This window comes from Aquarana catesbeiana, linkage group LG08, assembly GCF_042186555.1.
Source record: "Aquarana catesbeiana isolate 2022-GZ linkage group LG08, ASM4218655v1, whole genome shotgun sequence".
Taxonomy (NCBI): domain Eukaryota; kingdom Metazoa; phylum Chordata; class Amphibia; order Anura; family Ranidae; genus Aquarana; species Aquarana catesbeiana.
The window spans coordinates 152,994,053-153,015,507 of NC_133331.1; the positions used below are offsets into that span (position 1 = coordinate 152,994,053).

Here is a 21,455-nt window from a genome sequence, read left to right on the forward strand (position 1 = left end):
AGGTCTCCCTCATATTACAGTATTTTTCCTACTTTTTGAATATTCTTAAGCCTCATACACACGGGTCGAATGTCGGATGACATTGGCTGTTTCAGTAAAAAAAGACTGACATTCCACCCGTGTGTAAGGTCCTCAGTCTGACAGAAGCTGGCCAGATTCTGTTGGTCGAGCATGCTGGAAAACCAGTGGCAGAGACAGCTGATTGGAGTGTTCTTGCAGGGTGGGGTGGGAGGATGTCCCCCTGTCAGAACACAATAGCTCAGCTGGGGAGATCGCTGTACTAACGTTGGATCATTAGTACAGTGGCTCTGACCGGAGCTGTCAGTTTTTTTTTAAAACTATTCGTGTGTACCAGGCTTTAATGTATAGAGTTAGGCTATTATCTCTTTTGCTGAATGTTAATGTTCATGCATGATTGTTCTTAGGGCTATTTTTCTCTTAGAATCAAATGTTAGGTAATGTTACATTTGTCTGTTGAAAGGAGTGAAAGAAGCTATTTACAATCATTATGGGTATTATTCGTTACACTTGCACGAGTGTTGATTTTTATAAATAGACCCCTAAGTCATTTCTTATTTGTTTTTGTATTATATGGTATATATTTTGCAGAAGTTTGAATTACCTATGTCATTTGTAAAAGACGTTGTAAGGTTATTGGCATTGTTATTAAAGTAGTAGTAAACCGCAAAAACTAAAATTGGGCCCCTGCACCACATACTAGCACATTGAGAGACATGCCTTAAAGTGTTTGTTAACCCAAAAAAAAAAAATACAGATCCTGGTCTGCGCTTGTGCTGTGTAATCTGCCCCCCTTTAAACTGTAAAAAACCTCCCTGAATCTGCCACTTCCTGTATGCCCTCTCTGTACAGACCGAGATAACCAGGGCTACTCAACCCCGATCACCGTGGTCAAAGTGCGTTCCTCCATCGTACGCTACCCTGCTCTGCTGTCCTCTCTCCCCCCTCACCCCCTCCTTCTTGCCTGTCAGATGTGTCTCCACTCCGCCCCCGCCGCTACTATTAAAAATAAAAGCCTACAATGGTCACTGCCAGCCCCTCTATTAGAGGCTGGCATACCACACTATACAAGTCCTTTGTAAAAACAAGCAGTCTAAATACCTCTTTAGAGCTGTCTTCAGGCTGATCACGTGATCTTCCTGGCTGACGTCAGAGGGAGATCAAGGCTCCTCCTGCAGAAGACATCCATCAGAGCTGTAAAGTGGCTGCAAGTCATGTGACTGGCCTGAAGACAGCTCAAATTTGGTATTTAGAATGTTCGTTTTTTAAAACTACTTACATAGTGTGATATGCCAGCCTCTAATAGAGGGGCTGGCATAGTCTTATATAAATGGGTTAACAAACCCTTTAAAACTACAGGGCTGACAGGGCTTTCATCTTCACCCGGTCTTCCTTCCGGGTTTGCAGGCTCCAGTCGCTAGAATAGCCGAGCCTCAATGTGTGGGAGTCAGAGCCGCGGAACAGCGCTCTCAATGGATGGCATGCTGTCCATTGAGAACGCAGTGTGCATGTGCCAGTGGCATCACCGGCTTCTACTAATGTAAATATCTCCTAAACGGTGCACGTTTTGGTAGATATTTACTGTATCTGCAGGTGAACTTTATTATAGGCTTACATGTATGCACAAATAAAAAAAGCGGAGTTTACTACTAATATCCATAAGCTGTGGTTCACTCTGTAATCAGACATGAGGGAAGGTGAAAGTGCGTTTGACATCTCTTCAAAGAGTTAAACGACTGAAAAGGTCGGTTTCCTGCATTACCCAGTAATAGCATTTAGTATTTGTTAATTGATTGTTAAAAAACATCCTGGATTCTGAGAAACAATTAAGATAAAAGATACCGATAGCTAAGTATTTGTGTTATAGAGAAAACTCAGTTAATGTGAAGCGAAGCTCTGTAGAAGCTCTGTGTTCCCCTAACCCCCCACCTCCTAAATCCAGTGTGATGGTGTTCCTGGGAGGAGCGTGTGCAACTCAGAGAGCAGAAAACTGCTAGAGGGATCCCGCCTCTTCTCTGCACATCTGTATTCAACAAGAGAAGACAATACCAGAGGAAGGGGATACCCTGGCATTAGAAGAGAGGGAGTCAAGAGAGAAGCAGTGCCACATCACGGAGAGAGGAAGCCCCTTCTGCACAGCTGTGGGTTGATTTCCAATTTAAATTCTATATCTTAGCAATGCGTAGACCAGGAGCTATCTGTTATTCCTGTATCAGTGCTCTCTTTGTGCTTCCCTCAGTCTGCTCTTTTGCTTCTGTTTTCTCAGTGTGCCTGTCTGCTCCCTATGCCTCTATTCAGACAGTCTCCTGTGATGCTGACTTCCTTTTCTGCTGCTTATCTTTCCATCCTTTTTTTTTTTTTTTTTTGTGTTTGTTAAGACCTGTCTCTATGCTGTGGTACTAAGTCTGTTAGCTTTCACTTTTAGTAAGCTCCTCTAATCAAACTGTCATTTCATCCAGGCTACCTCTATCGAGTGGGGCACTCATCGTGTATCTCCTGACCCTTGACTATAAACTGCAATCATGCAGCAATCACAGCCATGGTAAGAAAAATATATTAATTTTTTACATTTCTTTTCTGATATCATGAGATATTGATATGGGCTTTTGCGCGTGTCACTCAAACTCATAATACACCAGTAGATCTTCTGTTCATAGGATTAAAAAATCTGGGACTCATCCCTTTCTTAAAGTGCTTGCTAAGCAAAACCTTTTCTAATTTGGAAATATTATTTTTTGCTTAAATTTCAGATTTGCTCTGATTAGCAGTAGTCTGACCAGTTATTCCAAGAGATTCTTGTACCAGTTTTATTGTTTAGGAGTATTGCATAAGTTCACCTTTTCCATTAGAGCAGCCTTATCATAAAATGCCAATGATAAGGCTATACATTCATAGTGCAATATGTACAATATAGTGGTGTTCCCGTGTTGGTTGAAAATGTTGCATATGAAGGATTACATACAGAGGTTGCCATATATAAAAGACTAGCTCTGTATGTTATGTGGATGCTGGTACGCTGAATCACCAGCCAGCATCAGAAATAGTGCAGTTTTATTGGAAGGTTCAAGACTTGGATATACAAAACAAAGAACAAACACTGAGCTGTGTAGTTGGTATTTAAAGAAACAAGAAAAGAACATATCGGAAATATGAAGGATTGCAACAAAAAATAAATAAAATAAATAAATATAAAATATATATATATATATATATATATATATATATATATATATATATATATATATATATATACACATCATTTTTATGTGCTTTTTTTACAACAACTATTTTATGTTGTGTTTGTGAATAGCTATATACTTAGTAGTGCCTCATGCTTATTCCACTTTACTGTCTTTTAGCATCCTCAGCCTGACTGCACGTGGCTAACTAAGCTTATCTTGGCAGTCATTTAGCTGGTTTGTTGATATACAGACACAATATACCAAGTGAACGCGACAATAATGACTAAAATGTGTTCTCATTTAAAATACACAATCATATCTCTTTAAACCAGCTGACTGCACATCTATAATATTACCTTAAGTTATGTAGAGTTTAAGTTGGCCAGTTCTTGTAAATCCCTTCACCTTCCTTTTACCATTGTAAATAATGGCATTCTTTCAGTGCCTTGCCAACTCCAAGTTCCTCATCCATTATGCTAAATGCTTTTGCTGACCTTGGTAATGGGGGATTTCCTCTAGACATCAATTAGGATAGGAACTTAGGAATCAAGCATGGAAACCATGCTAGGCTTAAGCTAGTTATGCCGTGATTAATGATGAGAAAATATTATATATATATAATAATAATATATATTCAGCATGTGCAAAGGAATGTGACTTCATTCTGAATTCTTGAGCGTGGTAAACTATTCTAAGTTAGGCGATTTTTTTGTTTAACTCCTCGAGATGCTTCATATCAAGCTATAATCTGCTGTTTTGGTGGTAAAGGCTTGTGGTTGTTGTTGGCTAAAATAAGGCTGGTGTGAACCATAACTCTTTTCCCCGGAGAAGTGGTTGAATTACATCACATCTTTGGGTTTTTTCCTGTGGCTCCTGGTAATCGGAGTGGGCTCTTAAGAAACTGCACATGCTCAGCAAATCTGAGCATAGTTGGGAACGTAACATTTCCTGAAAATATTTTGGCTAAGAGTTTACACTTTCCTGAATTGATGTCCAAGACTGTTTTAGCTCTGTGAGTTTGTATATTTCATTTTCGGAACAATTTATTAAAGTTATAGGAGTAGTCCTTGAGTGAAGTAATTTAAGTAACTTCTGAAATGTGTAACATTACCTTCCAGTACCTAAGTGAGAGTAACATTTTATTCTGGCATTGACATGTAATAACACAACAAAAAGGGAAAGAGGTAAGAAAAAAGGAAAAATAGTTGCACATATTTTTCCATCCTTTATTGAAATGAAAGGTAGAAACTATAGGGCATAGATTCACATTTTTTTGCACTTCAGAAGTAGGCGGGTGGACCTTCCGATCAGGTCCGCCTGAAAAACTGACAAACGACTTGATTGGATTTTTGGTGAATAGGGTCCTTACTGTTAGAATTCATTTGCCAGAAATTGTTTCTAAATTATTGTCTAGTATTGCTTGAGTGTACGCATTTTACTGTATTACATAGGGTGGAATATACAAGTTTGATTAGGCCCGTTGTCTTTATGAATTTTCAGTGAAAATTTTTCTGTTAAACTGTGAAACAAACCGCTGGATTTCACAGGGGAATCTGTAAAATGTTATTGTTTAAGTTACCAGTATACACAGCTATTGGCAAATAAAGGAAAATCACATGGTTGAAAATGAAAAGGGGGAAATCTTACTTTATAAAAAATTAAAAATTTTACGTGGCCTCACTAGATCGATAGTTAACATATGAATCCATTGTTAAAGCTAAGTATGTGCTAAATAGGAGAGGAATATATTTTCTAGAATTTAAAGGAATTTCATACAGAGCAACTGGGATTGTAAATATTACAAAACTGGTGGATCCTTTGAATAAACTTTCAGCAGAAATTGTATGAAAACTCAGCAGTGTAATTTAAACAAGCAGAGAGTGTATCTTGAAAAGTTATGTCCATAAACTAAAGTGCCCAACCACTGTAGCATACCGCCATCTGACCAGACTCAAGTTTGGTTTAGGTATTCATACATGTAAACACATCTGAAAGGCCAGCAGGTTTGTATCCAACATGATTTCTCAGATTACACAGCGATAATAGATGCTATCATAAGATGGCTAGAACCCCTGGCAGATGCTTTTATTGTCAAATTCCTCCTCCGAATCAATCAGCTGGTAACCAAATACATATTATATATAGCATATAGATTTGGTTTTACCCCGTGTGTGGATAAAAATTAAAATTATTTATACACACCATGACAGGTTACCAATATTCCTTGAGTGGAGGTTTGCATTTTGCAGAAAACATTATACAACAAATCTATGAAAGACATTACTGTATATAACAAAGTTCCCAAAGTAAAAATGTATCTGCAGTCACTGCCGAGATCTAAATCACCTATAGACAGAAAACTGTCACCTGATTTGGCTGTTTTCAGGCAACAAGTTCATGTCTGTGAGGTACCTGTATACACACCAGCTAAGGCTTCTCATTGTAAACAGTAGTTATAAAGCTTCTAAAACCTTATCCAATTACTGTACCCCACCCTCCCCACCAATATCATAGGTTTCTACAACTTCCTCCTGTGACCTAAACATGACTAGTTACCTGTGGTGCTTGTTTATGTTAAGGGATGTACCAGCAGACCTAGAAGCCTAAGCGTAGATGAACCCATGTCTGACTTGTTTGAGCATCAATTCTAAATAGTTCCCATATATTTATTACAACAAAATGCACATAGTCTTTTCTGTTTTACTTAAGGCAAATAGATGTTGTGCACTTTGCAAAGGGCAGTTGCACGCTGCAAAAGCAATTGCTCCCTGGGCTGGTGAAAGGATTTTTGAGACCCTAGGCGAAACCTTATTTTGCCGCCGCCCCCTTGGCTCCACCCCCTTTGCCCTGCCCTCACCAGCCTCACCCCACCTTTTTAATGACTGCTACTGTTTTGCATGCAACACTTTGCTAGACCTGCTAATGCAGCCTGATCAGTGGCCATAAATACAGCCTCATCAATGCCAATCAAATGCAGCCTCACCAGCGCCAATCAAATGCAGCCTCACCAGCATCAATCAATGCAGCTTCACCAGCGCCCATCAAATGCAGCCTCGCCAGCGCCCATCAATGCAGCCTCACCAGCGCCCATCAAATGCAGCCTGATCAGTGCCCATAAATACAGCCTCACCAGCGCCAATCAAATGCAGCCTCACCAGCGCCAATCAAATGCAGCCTCACCAGCGCCAATCAATGCAGCTTCACCAGCGCCCATCAAATGCAGCCTCACCAGCGCCCATCAAATGCAGCCTCACCAGTGCATATCAAATGCAGCCTCACCAGCGCCCATCAAATGCAGGCTCTCCAGCACCCATCAAATGCAGCCTCACCAGCACTCATCAATGCAGCCTCACCAGCGCCCATCAACTGCAGCCTGATCAGTGCCCATAAATACAGCCTCACCAATGCCCATCAAATGCAGACTCATAAGCGCCAATCAAATTCAGCCTCACCAGCGCCCATCAAATGCAGCCTCACCAGCATCAATCAATGCAGCTTCACCAGCACCCATCAAATGCAGCCTCACCAGTGCCAATCAAATGCAGCCTCACCAGCGCCAATCAAATGCAGCCCCACCAGCGCATATCAAATGCAGCCTCACCAGCGCCCATCAAATGCAGGCTCTCCAGCACCCATCAAATGCAGCCTCACCAGCACTCATCAATGCAGCCCCACCAGCGCCCATCAAATGCAGCCTCACCAGCATCAATCAATGCAGCCTCACCAGCGCCCATCAAATGCAGCCTCACCAGCGCCCATCAAATGCAGCCTCATCAGCACCCATCAAATGCAGCCTCACCAGTGCCCAGCAAATGCAGCCTCACCAGCACGCATCAATGCAGCCTCACCAGCATGCATCAATGCAGCCTCACCAGCGCCCATCAAATGCAGCCTGATCAGTGCCCATAAATACAGCCTCAGCAATGCCCATCAAATGCAGCCTCACCAGCACCCATCAAATGCAGCCTCACGAGTGCTCATCAATGCAGCCTCACCAGCGCCCATCAAATGCAGCCTGATCAGTGCCCATAAATACAGCCTCACCAATGCCCATCAAATGCAGCCTCACCACTGCCGATCAAATGCAGCCTCTCCAGCGCCAATCAAATGTAGCCTCACCAGCATCAATCAATGCAGCCCCACCAGCGTCAATCAAATGCAGCCTCACCAGCATCAATCAATGCAGCCTCACCAGCACCCAACAAATGCAGCCTCACCAGCGCCCATCAAATGCAGCCTCACCAACGCCCATCAAATGCAGCCTCACCAGTGCCCATCAAATGCAGCCTCACCTGCACTCATCAATGCAGCCTCACCAGCGCCCATCAAATGCAGCCTGATCAGTGCCCATAAATAAAGCTTCACCAGCGCCCATCAAATGCAGCCTCACCAGCACTCATCAATGCAGCCTCACCAGCGCCCATCAAATGCAGCCTGATCAGTGCCCATAAATACAGCCTCACCAATGCCCATCAAATGCAGCCTCACCAGCACCAATCAAATGCAGCCTCACCAGCATCAATCAATGCAGCCTCACCTGCGCCAATCAAATGCAGCCTCACCAGCATCAATCAATGCAGCCTCACCAGCGCCCATCAAATGCAGCCTCACCAGCACCCATCAAATGCAGCCTCACCAGCGCCCATCAAATGCAGCCTCAACAGCAAGCATCAATGCAGCCTCACCAGCGCCCATCAAATGCAGCCTGATCAGTGCCCATAAATACAGCCTCACCAATGCCCATCAAATGCAGCCTCACCAGCACCCATCAAATGCAGCCTCACCAGCACTCATCAATGCAGCCTCACCAGCGCCCATCAAATGCAGCCTGATCAGTGCCCATAAATACAGCCTCACCAATGCCCATCAAATGCAGCCTCACCAGCGCCAATCAAATGTAGCCTCACCAGCGCCAATCAAATGTAGCCTCACCAGCATCAATCAATGCAGCCTCACCAGCGCCAATCAAATGCAGCCTCACCAGCATCAATCAATGCAGCCCCACCAGCTCCCATCAAACGCAGCCTCACCAACACCCATTAAATGCAGCCTCACCAGCGCCCATCAAATGCAGCCTCACCAGCACTCATCAATGGTGCCTCACCAGCGCCCATCAAATGCAGCCTGATCAGTGCCCATAAATAAAGCTTCACCAGCGCCCATCAAATGCAGCCTCACCAGCACTCATCAATGCAGCCTCACCAGCGCCCATCAAATGCAGCCTGATCAGTGCCCATAAATACAGCCTCACCAATGCCCATCAAATTCAGCCTCACCAGCGCCAATCAAATGCAGCCTCACCAGCATCAATCAATGCAGCCTCACCAGCACCAATCAAATGCAGCCTCACCAGCAGCAATCAATGTAGCCTCACCAGCGCCCATCAAATGCAGCCTCACCAGTGCCCATCAAATGCAGCCTCACCAGCGCATATCAAATGCAGCCTCACCAGCGCCCATCAAATGCAGCCTCACCAGTGCCCATCAAATGCAGCCTCACCAGCACTCATCAATGCAGCCTCACCAGCGCCCATCAAATGCAGCCTGATCAGTGCCCATAAATACAGCCTCACCAATGCCCATCAAATACAGCCTCACCAGTGCCAATCAATGCAGCCTCTCCAGCGCCCATCAAATGCAGCCTCACCAACACCCATCAAATGCAGCCTCACCGGGGGAAGGGGGGCCCTCGTTACACACACACATCAGTTTGATTGGCATTTGGCAGGTCAGGCAGTCATTATAGCCTATATCTATATACATTTATTTACAAATTGCATGTGATAATACAATCTCAGTGGCAGTTTTTAAAACTTTTTACTCACTACCAGGTGACAGTCTTGGGCTCTGCAAACTGCTCTATATCTGGCGATGTGATGACCCTGCAATGCAGTGCAATTTTAAACTCTGCTGTGCCAGCCTCTGTGCAGGCTCCACCTGTCACCAAGCCCGGAGCGCCGCTGCCAGGTGCCGCGCTATAGCACTTGAGTAACTCCACTGATGCTGCCAGGACAGGCCAGGATGGAGAGCGGCCTCCACAATGGGGGGGGGGGGGCGCTGGGGGGTCCAGGATTAGAGATCGCGCGGCATATGGGCTGGGTACTGGCTTTACCTGATTTACTAAGTCTTGCAGCAATTGCATTTTACAAAGTGCACAGTCTATTTGCCTTTAGTAAATCACCCCATAGTCTTTTCTGTTTGTTACCTAGACCTACAGTCTATTTCTTGACTATAACCCTCTGTGTGTATAGCACTGTGCTTGTACACAATGGGTTAAACTTACTAAGGGCAAATACACTGTTCACTTTGCAAGGGTATTTTCACCAGAATTTAGTGAATGTGGTGAAAGTTCACTTTGCAAAGAATAGTCAATCACATGCAGGGAAAATAAATAACAGCATCTTTTCTTGCATAGGATTGGATGATGGAAGTCAGCAGAGCTTCATCTCATTTACAAAGCTCTGGGGAAAATGAAAATGCAATTTCTCTTGCACAGTGATCAGTCTGTTTGCTTTTAGTAAATAAACGTCACTGTCAGAAAGGCTTCAATTGAAGTAGTTCATTGTTGCACAATTTCAGTTTGGTATAATGGCACAAAAGTTGTATTGGGAATCGCTTTCTGTTTTTACCATGATGCCACAGGACATAGTTTGCTTTCCATAAAGATGAGAATCAAATTCCAAATAATTTTTCCACTGATACCTATATGAAATAAGCACCTTGAGGGATTCATTATGTAACCCTTGCCTTCGTACACATAAAATCATGGATGATTATTTTTAAATATTTTCTTAGTGGTAATTCTTAATGGCAAAGATATTATTGCAGAAAGGAAAAGTCTTTTCTAGCTTAAAGTGGGAGTAAACTCCCATGCATGATTTTAAGCCTATAATAAGGCTTACCTATAGGTACAGTAAATATCTCCTAAACGTGTACCGTTTAGGAGATATTTACGTTAGATGCAGCCGGTGATGTCACCGGCACATGCGCTCTGAAGAAATGGCATACCATACCGTTCCTTCAGAGTCCTGTGCCGTAAATGGCGGCTCCCGTGCACATGCACTGGAATGATGTCATCACGGCTCTGGCTACTCACACAGCCGGAGTCCACAAACCCGGAAGGAAGACCGGGTGAAGATGGAAGCGCCTTCAGAGGGCCTTGTTCGAAGGTAAGCTTGAGATTATGTGCTAGTATGCAATGCATACTAGCACATTATGCCATTGCCTTGCAGGTTTAAAAAAAAAAAACGGTTTACTACGGCTTTAGGAGAAGTTTAAGGCTGGTTCAGAAAAAATTGAAAGTCAGCAGGTACAAATACTGTAGCTGCTGAATTTTATTATTAGGGAACTTACCTGTCCAGGAATCCAGCGGTGTCCTTACCCTAGCCGATTTTTCAATTGGCTGTCAGGTGCTGGCGCCGTCATCTTGACTAAGGGAAACCAGTAGTGAAGCCTTATGGCTTCACAGCCAGTTTCCTACTCTGCATGCGCTGCTCTTTGTGAATAGGCCGGTTTCGGGGGAAGGAGGTGGGGGGAAAACTTCTTGCTCAGTTTGCAGCGTAGAACTGATCCAGAAGTAGGAGCAGATACCTGTCAAAACCAGACAGCAGACAAGCGGAGCTTCCCCTTTTAGGTGGAGCTCTGCTTTAGTTAAATAGTAAATAAAAATAAATATTCACACCTCCACCATGCTATAAAAAATACACTTTTTATTTACTCTAGAACAGCAGCTCTCTGGTCTCAATTTGTTGACCAATGTTGGAGATATATTTTTATGTTATCTTTGCTATATCTTTGATTCTGTTTGATCCACCTCCAGCACCACTGATCCTGTATGAATGCAGGTACAATGTAGACCAGGGATATGCAATTAGCGGACCTCCAGCTGTTGAAAAACTACAAGTCCCATCATGTTTCTGCCTCTGAGTGTCATGCTTGTGGCTGTCAGAGTCTTGCTATGCCTCATGGGACTTGTAATTCTGCAACAGCTGGAGGTTCGCTAATTGCAAATCCCTGATATAGACAGTGTAAGTGAAAAGCCCTGCATGCCGAATCTTTGATGCAGTTTTTCAAAAGAGCACCAAAAAAACACCTCCTATTGTAAGTAAATGGGAACGCATCAAAAGTGCATCAATGTAAAGGGCCCTTAGGCTACATTCACATGGTTTTAACAGAGCAGTAAACATTTTACAGATTATTAGGGCAAGGAACAACAGTTTCTGTGTAAATGATTAGTAAATGGATCAATTTTTTAATACGTAGCCATTATCCTGTTCTTTATTTCAGTGATATACAGGTATGTTGCATGTCCTCATATGTAAATTTTTGGATTGTGTATGGTATGGATCAGAATGGAGTGCATTTTAATACACCTGTGTGAATGTCTCCATTGAAAACAATGCAGATGTGTTCAGATCTGTAAATAGAAAACAGCTGCAAATGTGTTTTTTTACGACTGTGTGAATGAGGCCTTAAATCTCAGTGGGTCTAGGAGAGCAGTAAGCTTGCTGTCTTGTAATTGTGAAAGGAATTGCACAACTATATTTTTTTATAGTATAGTGGTGGTGAACACCCACCCATATTAGGCTAGAAGTAAAGCACTGAAAAAGTGTTTCTACATTTGATGTTCAAAATCTGTGCTATGCATTGGCTGGCTGCTTCTACTCGTCACATTTTGTTAGCACAGTGACATTGGTTAAACACTGCAGTAAGTTATAAATCCAAATCGTGGGTGGTATAGAAGGTGCCACACCCTATTATTAGTTACAATCACAAAACACTTTAGCACTTGGGCTTTTAAGCCACCAGGTAAAAAAACAAATGACAACCATATATCAACATACATATTTTTATTTTTGCATATCATTTTTTTTTTATACATAAAACACGTTAAAAAAGCATTTTGAGTCATTAATATAGATGTGCCCAAAACAAATATCCAGCCCTCTACACGCTTATTGCAGATGTGAGTCAAGATAACCAAGTGCTCAGCCCCAAAATGGATGTGTATAATGCTATTATGAAATTAATTATTCACAAAGAGGAAGGAGAGAGGGTTCGCGATGAGCTCTACGCATTTCGCAGCGAAAGCCGCTTCATCAGGAGCACTGCATATCAGAATCTATATTTCAATCCAAGATGCTTTTGGTTATCCAGGCGTAACCATCACCCCAAGACCCCCCAGAGGCGGAGAGTCACCCCTGGAACCATGCACAATAACCAAAGCGAGACCACTGGTAAACCCTTAGCATATCAGGAAGATGTTCAAACACCACCACTATCAGGGACATGCAACATGGCCGGAGGAAAAAGGCACTAAACTGCAGTAAGTTACTTTTTTGTTAAGGACTAGTTTAGGTGCTAGGCTAGGTTAGTGTTAGGTTAAGTGGTGGGGAGAAGATTAACTAATTAGGGCTCAGTTTAGCTGTTAGGGCCAAATGTTAGGTTCACTGTTAAGGTTAAAGTGGATCTAAATTCAATCACTAAAATCTCAAAGATTAAATCTGCTTTTGTGGGAAAAAAATATAGCAAATAAAAAAATAATATAGCATATACAATTACAAGCCATATTGTAAATGTTATTTAAATTACCTTTTCTTTTCTTTTTTTTTTCAATCTGCAGCCGCTGTATTTTTCTGTAAAATACAATGCATGATAGCAACCTGAAAGTATTCTGTACACAGTTGGTATACAGAGCTTCCCCAGAAATTTTATTTCCTGCTTTTGTGATTGGCTCGCTGATTTTCTCAGAAGTCTGCTCTAGGATACAAGTCAGATTTTCGGTATCCTCTCCAGCAAATATAACATTTTTAATGAGAGACTCCCAAAGGATTAATTACTTGGGATGCCAAGCCTGCTGCTTTCTCCATTACAGCCCTGCAAGTGCACCAACTGATTAATAATGAAAAAGTCCACTCCATTAAGATTCACTCTGTACATCAACATAGAAGAATAAACAGCTTTTTCCTCAAAGCAGAGACAGTGTGACGGTATGCTAGGTGAGACACACGATAATAGGTACATTTCACCTCGCATTCGTTCCATTGTAAGGGACTGAACCGGAATCCGGCCCGGTTTTTCCAGCCTCTGTGGCAGGCTGGGTTCCAGTCCGGATGTTCGGGTCCACTGGAGTCCACAGTCAGCTGGACTTTAAATATCCAGGAAGAGAGCACAGCAGGTCGCTCTGGTTTTGAGACTCAGAAAGGAACCCGAGTGAGAGGAGCTCTGGGTGTTGGACTAAAAGGTTTGCTTTTCCGCATGTTTTGTGGGTGACGGGGACCAGCCCCGCACTGTATAGAGAGGAGACTATTTGTTTAGTTATTTTGCAAACCTCCTGCAAATAAACCTGGCATCCTCCAGATTTTTAAGAAAGTGCCCGTTTGTTGACTATCATTCAGAAAAAGGTGATCCCCACAAACTAATTTCCCACACGTTGTGGATTCAGCGGGCTATTTCTGAAGATGGAGGAAATGATAAAGGCCCTGCTACAGGCCAATGCAGCTCAGCGGGAAACCAACCACCAAGTAGCAGAGGCTACTGCAGTACAACGGGTGGCCCAGCAGGAGATGCACCGCCAAGTCACAGAAGCTGCTGCAGCACAACAAGCGGCCCAGCAGGAAATGAACCGGCAGTTTGCAGAGGCTCTGGTGGAACTGAAAAAGGGGTCCGCACCTCCTGTGTCAGCGGAACCAAAGATGGTACGTGCCTCCTACCACCTGCAAAAGATGACACCTGCGGATGATGTTGAGGCATACATTGCGACTTTCGAGAGAGTCGCTGTCCGCAAGGGATGGCCAAAAGAGCAGTGGGCGAGTCTGTTGGCCCCATTTCTAACAGGAGAACCCCAAAAGGCCTATTTTGATCTAGAACCAGATAAGGCCCAGGACTATGAGACTCTAAAGACAGAGATACTCGCACGCTTGGGTGTCACCATGGCAGTCCGGGCCCAGTGCATGCATCAGTGGTCCTACTCCAGCAACAAGCCACCCCGTTCACAAATGTTTGACCTGGTCCACCTCACCAGGAAGTTGTTGCAGCCAGAGACCTTGACAAGCCCTCAGATCGTGAAGCGTGTGGTAATGGATCGGTACCTGCGTGCGCTCCTGTTTGCACAGGTCGCATGTACTGCATCATGTCAGAGTTGCATTGAAAAACAGATGTGTGTTATTTCAGTGGATGGAAAGCCACTCACAGCCTTGCTAGACTCTGGTAGTGCGGTGACCCTAGTCAGGAATGATTGTGTGAACCCCACAAAACTACACCCCAGTACTATTGGGGTAATTTGCATCCATGGGGACACTCGGGACTACCAGACAGCGGTGGTTGAGGTTGATACCCCCTGGGGTAGTGTAACACATTCAGTGGGGGTGGTACCTTCACTGCTTCATGAAGCTTTAGTGGGGAGAGATTTTCCCCATTTTTGGAATCTATGGGAGAGCAAAGGGAGGCTGATAGACAGAGCTCCCCCTGCTGGGGAAGCATGGGAACTCTCACCAGACCCTTTTTGCCAAAGAGAAGGGGATGCTGTTGGTGGGATCGAGGAAGCCTGAGATCCCCTTCCTTTCCCTGTGATGGCTGGGGAGCTGGAGGACCTAGAAGCTAGCTCTCAGCCTGAGCCCGAACAGAAGACCCCCTCTGACCCTGACATTAAGAGTAGCCAAAATGTCATACCCAACTTAGAGATCAGGAGAGAGGATTTCTGTACCGAGCAACTGCGAGAGACCATCCTCATGAGAGCCAGGGAAAACGTTAGGATGTTGGGGAACTGGTGGATCCTGATTGGGTGGTGTCTTTCCCCTACATGGCCGTTAAAAACAATTTATTCTATCGAGTGATAAAACATGGAGAGGATGAGGTAGAACAGCTACTGGTTTTTCGCAAACCCTTCTGTAGGGTGGTGCTAGACTTGGCCCATGGTCCTGTAATGGGGGGACATCTCGGTATTGAAAAAACTAGGGAGAGAATCGCCCAGAGGTGTTTCTGGCCCGGGTTGCATGCAGATGTCAAGGAGTATTGCGAATCGTGTTCCGAGTGCCACATATTGGCACCATCGCCCCATTTTTGCACCCCTCTTGTCCCTCTACCAATAATCGAGGTCCCCTTTGAGAGGATTGACATGGACCTGGTGGGGCCGGTTGTGAAATCTGGTGATCCTAGACTATGCAACGCGCTATCCTGAGGCCATACCCTTGCGCAACACCTCAGCTAAGGCTATCGCCAAGGAATTGGTTCAAGTGTTTAGTTGAGTGGGGATCCCAAAAGATATCTTAACCGATCAGAGCACACCATTTATGTCTAGGGTTACAAAGACACTGTGTAGACTATACAAAATCTCCCATCTACGTACCTCTGTCTACCACCCCCAAATGGATGGTCTGGTTGAAAGATTTAATAAAACTTTGAAAAGTATGCTGAAAAAGGTGGTCGACAAAGATGGGAGAAACTGGGATTTTTTGCTACTATATCTCATGTTTGCCATACGTGAGGTTTCGCAGGCATCCACAGGCTATTCCCCCTTTGAGTTTTTGTATGGTAGACATCCTAGGGGCTGCTAGATGTCGCCAAAGAAACATGGGAAGGGGAGGCCACCCCATATAGTAACATCATAGAGCATGTCTCCTTGATGCAGGATCAAATCGCAGATGTCCTGCCCCTGGTGCGAGAACATATGGAGCGAGCCCAGGAGGCCCAGAGGAGGGTCTGTGACTGGGGTGCCAAGATCCGTACTTTCAGCCCCGGGGACAGAGTGTTAGTACTGGTTCCCACGGTGGAAAATAGGTTCCTAGCCAAGTGGTAGGGTCCCTTTGAGGTTGTCGAAAGGGTGGGGGAGGTAAACTACAAAGTCTACCAGCCAGGATAAAGGAAACCACACCAAATTTACCATGTGAATCTCTTAAAGCCCTGGAAGGACAGAGAGACTTTACTGACCATGCCCACGCCTCTAACAGACCGGGTACCAGTGACATCTGATGTCCCCATAACAGATACCCTGTCCGTGGCACAACAAAGTGACGTTAGGGCGTTTGTGCATAAAAATAGAGACTTTTTCTCCCCCTTACCCAGACTGACCAACATGATCTAACATGACATAGTGACGGAACCAGGGGTTCGCGTAAATGCAAAACCGTATAGAATCCCAGAGGCCAGACGAGAGGCAGTTGCAAAGGAAATAAAAAAAATATGTTAGAGTTGGACATGATAGAAGAGTACCACAGTGAGTAGTTGAGCCCCATAGTGCTGGTCCCAAAACCTGATGGTACTATCAGGTTTTGTAACGACTTCAGGAAGCTCAACAGCGTGTTCAAGTTTGATGCGTACCCCATGCCCCGGGTCGACGAACTTGTGGACAGGTTAGAACAGGCTCGCTACATAATGACCCTAGACCTAACAAAAGGCTGTTCGCAAATACCGCTAACTGAATCGGCCAAGGAGAAGACTGCCTTTTCCACTCCTAAGGGCTCGTTTCAGTATAAGCGGATGCCTTTTGGTCTGCACGGAGCCCCTGCTTCATTCCAGCAAATGATGGACAAAGCCTTCAGACCACACTGCCCGTATGCAGCTGCATATTTGAGCGATGTGGTCATTCACAGCCCAGATTGGGAATCGCACCTGCTCCGTGTACAAGCGATGATAGATTCCCTTAGGGAAGCAGGTCTTACGGCTAACCCAAAAAAAGTGCCATAGGCCTGGAGGAGGCCAAATACCTTGGGTACATTATTGGCCAGGGAGTGGTCAAGCCGCAGACCAATATGGTTGAGGCAATTCAAAAATGGCCCCAACCGATCAATAAAAAACAAGTGAGGGCCTTCCTGGGCATTACAGGGTAATACAGACGGTTCATACCCAACTTTGCCACCATGGCTGCCCCTCTGACCGACCTGATGAAGGGTAGAGGGTCGGTCATGGTCAAGTGGAATCCCGAAGCCGAGGAGGCATTTCAGAATTTAAAGCAGACCCTTTGTGGGTTACCAGTACTAGTGGCCCCGGACTTCAGGAAGGCATTTGACATACAGGCGGATGCTTCTGAGGTGGGCCTAGGGGCTGTACTGTCACAGAACAGGGATGGTGAGGAGCACCCAGTTGTATACCTGAGCCAGTAGCTGAACAAGCACGAAAAGAACCATGCCATCATAGAAAAGGAGTGAATCGCCATTAAATGGGCCTTAGACACCCTAAGGTATTACCTACTGGGGAGGTCACCGACCATGCTCCCCTAAAGTGAATGTGTGACAACAGGGAGAAAAATGGCCATGTGACAAGGTGGTCCCTGGCTTTACAGCCCTTTCGGTTTACGGTGGAGCACAGGCTGGGAAAATTCCAAAATAATTCAGATGCCCTCTCTCGTGTGCACTGTATGGTTGGGTCAAGTGCTTAGCCACAGGGGCTTGAGCAGAGGGGGAGTATATGTGACGGTATGCGAGGTGAGTTTCACGATAATAGGTACATTTCACCTTGCATTCTTTCCATTGTAAGGGACTGAACCGGAATCCGGCCCGGTTTTTCCAGCCTCTGTGGCAGGCTGGGTTCCGGTCCGGATGTTCGGGTCCACTGGAGTCCACAGTCAGTTGGACTTTAAATATCCAGGAAGAGAGCACAGCAGGTCGCTCTGGTTTTGAGACTCAGAAAGGAACCTGAGTGAGAGGAGCTCTAGGTGTTGGACTAAAAGGTTTGCTTTTCCGCATGTTTTGTGGGTGATGGGGACCAGCCCCGCACTGTATAGAGAGGAGACTATTTGTTTATTTAGCGCCGGACGGCAAGGATTTAATTTACTGTTTGTTTTTATTTTGCAAACCTCCTGCAAAAAAAACAGCCCTAAGGCTAATGCTGCTCTAGATAGTAATCAACAATTGAAGTGAATATTAAATGAAATGTTTGTAAATGTAAAGCAGCCAGCACTCAAAGTTCAATACTAAAAAACTTCAAATAGAATCAATAACAAAGTGAGTGCAGCGCTAATATTGATATAAAAATAATTGTGATATCATTGTGATGATAAAAATATTTGAATAATCAAAGAAGAAGTGATCAATACAATAAACAATAAGAGGATGGTAAGTGAAACCAAAAATTACTTGATTACTGAAAAAAGAAAAAAAAAGAAAAAATGTTCAAAATGGAAAAAAGATAAAAAAAGGAAATCTAAAGCAACGTCCCATAGTGATCAATGAGAAATTGATCACTATGGGACGTTGCTTTAGTTTTCCTTTTTTTAATCTTTTTTTCTTTTTTGAACATTTTTTCTTTATTCAGTAATCAAGTAATTTTTGGTTTCACTTACCATCATCTTATTGTTTATTGTATTTATCACTACTTCTTTGATTAGCCAAATATTTTTATCATCACAATGATATCACAATTATTTTTATATCAATATTAGCAATGCACTCACTTTGTTATTTACTCCTGCAAATAAACCTGGCATCCGCCAGATTTTTATGAAAGTGCCCGTTTGCTGACTATCATTCAGAAAAAAGGTGATCCCCATGAGCTAATTTCCCACAACAGGTAGAAATCTGCAACAACGTTTGTTAAAATCCTTTCTATGTACATACAGTGGATCACCCAGAGAGGATTTTTTTTTCTCCAACAAAAGTGGAGTTACTCTTGAATCACTTCAATACCAGGCAGGCACTTACCCCCCTTCTTGCCCAAGCCAATTTTCAGCTTTCAGCGCTGTCACTTTTTAAATGACAATTGCGTGCTCATGCTACACTGTACCCAAACAAAATTTTTATCATTGTTCCCACAAATAGAGCTTTCTTTTGGTGGTATGTGATTACCTCTGCGTTTTTTTGTTGTTGTTTTTTTTTTAAACAAATAAAAAAAGACCGAAATTTTTCTTTGTTTCTGTTATAAAATTTTGTAAAAAATGTAAGTTTTCTCCTTCACTGATGGGCACTGCTAAGCTGCACTGATGGGCACTGATAAGGCGGCACCAATGAGATAGCACTGATGAGGTGGCACTGATGATGGGCACTGATATGCAGCACTGATGGGCATTGATAGGCGGCACTGATGGGCACTCATAGGCGACACTGGGCACTGAAAGGCTGCACTGATGGGTACCTATGGGTGGCACTGATAGGCGGCACTGATAGGCAGTACTGATGGGCAGTGATAGATTGCACTGATAAGCATCACTGGTGGAACTGGCAGGTATTTTTAATAGGCACTGATTGGCAGCTGCCTGGGCACAGATTGGCAGCTGCCTGGGCACTGATTGACATATCCCTGGTGGTCTAGGGTGGCATACCTGGTGGTCCTGTGTGGTGGCCATCCCTGGTGGTTCTGGTGGCATCCTGTTGGTTCTGGGCAGGCATCTGCGCGGGGGTGGGGGGGGGGGCTGAGCTGATAAACAATCAGCACAGATCCCCCCATCAGGAGAACCGCTGATCGTATGTCAGACGTGAGTGAAAAAAAGACGATAAACGGCTCTTCCTGTTTACATCGTGATCACCTGTGATTGGACATGGCTGATCACGTGGTAAAGAGCCTCCATCAGAGGCACTGACATGCCACACCACCGATTACCGCTCTGCGCACCCCCTAGGGCGCGTGATCGCGGCTTATCCTGCTAGACATCATATGACATCCAGTCAGGATAACTGAACCACCACCCAGCCGGGTGGGAAGTGGTTAACTATAAGCTTTAACATTTTAATGTAATTTCAAAATCAGCAGCTTATACTGAAATGATACCTGCAATCCTGTCATAAAGGTCCTTATTCAGGCACTTCCTGTTATGGTGGAGGGGGGACAAGAGGGCTGCGAAAATTGGCCCAAAAAGGCTGGAGGAGATCAGCCACACTGAATCCAAAAGCAGATGAATAAATAGTGAAGACAGATTGCTTGGGCAAAAAATGGCAATTACTTATAATACAAAGTGCTTCAATAAAATAATTTTTCTCCAAGATATGGTCAAGAATGGGCACAGCCCCACTGCTATGGATAATTTTCAATTTTTCTGGAGTTGACGTTTAAAGTGGAAAACCATGCAAAAACGAAAACCCCTGCATCTATAGACACCACGAATCTAACACTAACCTTGCTATCCCTGTAAAGAAAAAAATGAGTATATATACCTTTTTGGAAGCCGCTCCAACTGGATATCCAGAGGTGGAAGCTCTGCAGAGGATATAGCTGACAATGGCTGTGAAATGAATGGGAAGTGACATCACCCAAAGAGTTACTATGGAGCGTCCGTTGTCATCCGTCTCCTCTGCACCCGCCTACACTCCGGTCGGAGTGGGTCAGATCGGCTTCCAAAAAGGTATGTATACTCATTTTTTCTTTACAAGGATAGAGAGGTTAGTGTTCGATCCTTGGTGTCTATAGATGCAGGGATTTTAGTTTTTGCATGGACTTCTACTTTAAGTGTTTAGGTGGGTATTTTGACTCAGATTGTTGTGAAGCCACTTATCCCTTGTGACACCTCTATGCCTGGCCTGCATAAGATATAATCACTGAGGACAATCCTCATCAGATAGCTTGAACTCGCCAAATACCGATTCCATCCACAAAGGTGCTTTTATTCGGAACATCAGGTTACAGCAGATGACAGGATATAAACAGATGAATAGGTTGTGGTATTTATGCGGTCAAAAGATGATATTGTCTGTAGCTTACTATGCAGAATACATGTGCCCTGCTACATGTGGCCCGTTAGCTGCATCCATGACACATAACATAAGGGGAAAAGAACATGAGAAAACAAGTGCATTACCACAAAAGGTCACTAGATGGCAGCATGTGAACTAAATATAAAACGTCTTAGAAAATAGGAAAACAATCTGTATAAATTCTATGCCCCGTTGGGGTGGCACAGTGGGGAAATATTTCATGAAGGGGGACTTTAGTGGTAGACCTCGTTCAGGATGATTTAATCCATACCCTGTGTAGGGCTGTGTTTTACTGGCATGGGGATGTAATGGCATTGCATGCATCCCTGTTCCGGCAGTACCATAGTTGTCAATTGCATGGACTCAGCTGCTGCTCCCAATAGGACATTCGTGTGGGAGCTATTGCAAGGCTCCTGAATGCACCCAGGGTGCTGGCTGTAATTGTAAACTTCTTTATATTTTGTAAATAAATGTTTTATGAGGACATGCATTTTAGGCAGGCAGTCATATCAAGGGCCACATTGGCTCAGACCAAGTTCATTGAATGGGTCATGTTAGAACAGATGGACATTTTATGAATGGGATTGGTGGACTAGCAAGATCTAATTCTAGGCTCTTTTAGTGGATCAATGTTGAAT

At 44.1% G+C, this 21,455-nt stretch overlaps 1 protein-coding gene across 1 annotated transcript in view; it reads left to right on the forward strand.

Moving 5' to 3' along the window:
- Positions 1 to 1,980: 1,980 nt before the first annotated feature.
- The window catches only part of PALD1 (phosphatase domain containing paladin 1), a 450,641-nt gene continuing 431,166 nt past the window's right edge, over positions 1,981 to 21,455 (forward strand). Inside the window, exons 1-2 of the mRNA XM_073596575.1 lie at positions 1,981 to 2,159; positions 2,478 to 2,560. Of these exons, the coding sequence (XP_073452676.1) occupies positions 2,541 to 2,560 (20 nt within the window). The 5' untranslated portion in view covers positions 1,981 to 2,159; positions 2,478 to 2,540. The remainder of the gene's footprint in view (positions 2,160 to 2,477; positions 2,561 to 21,455) is intronic.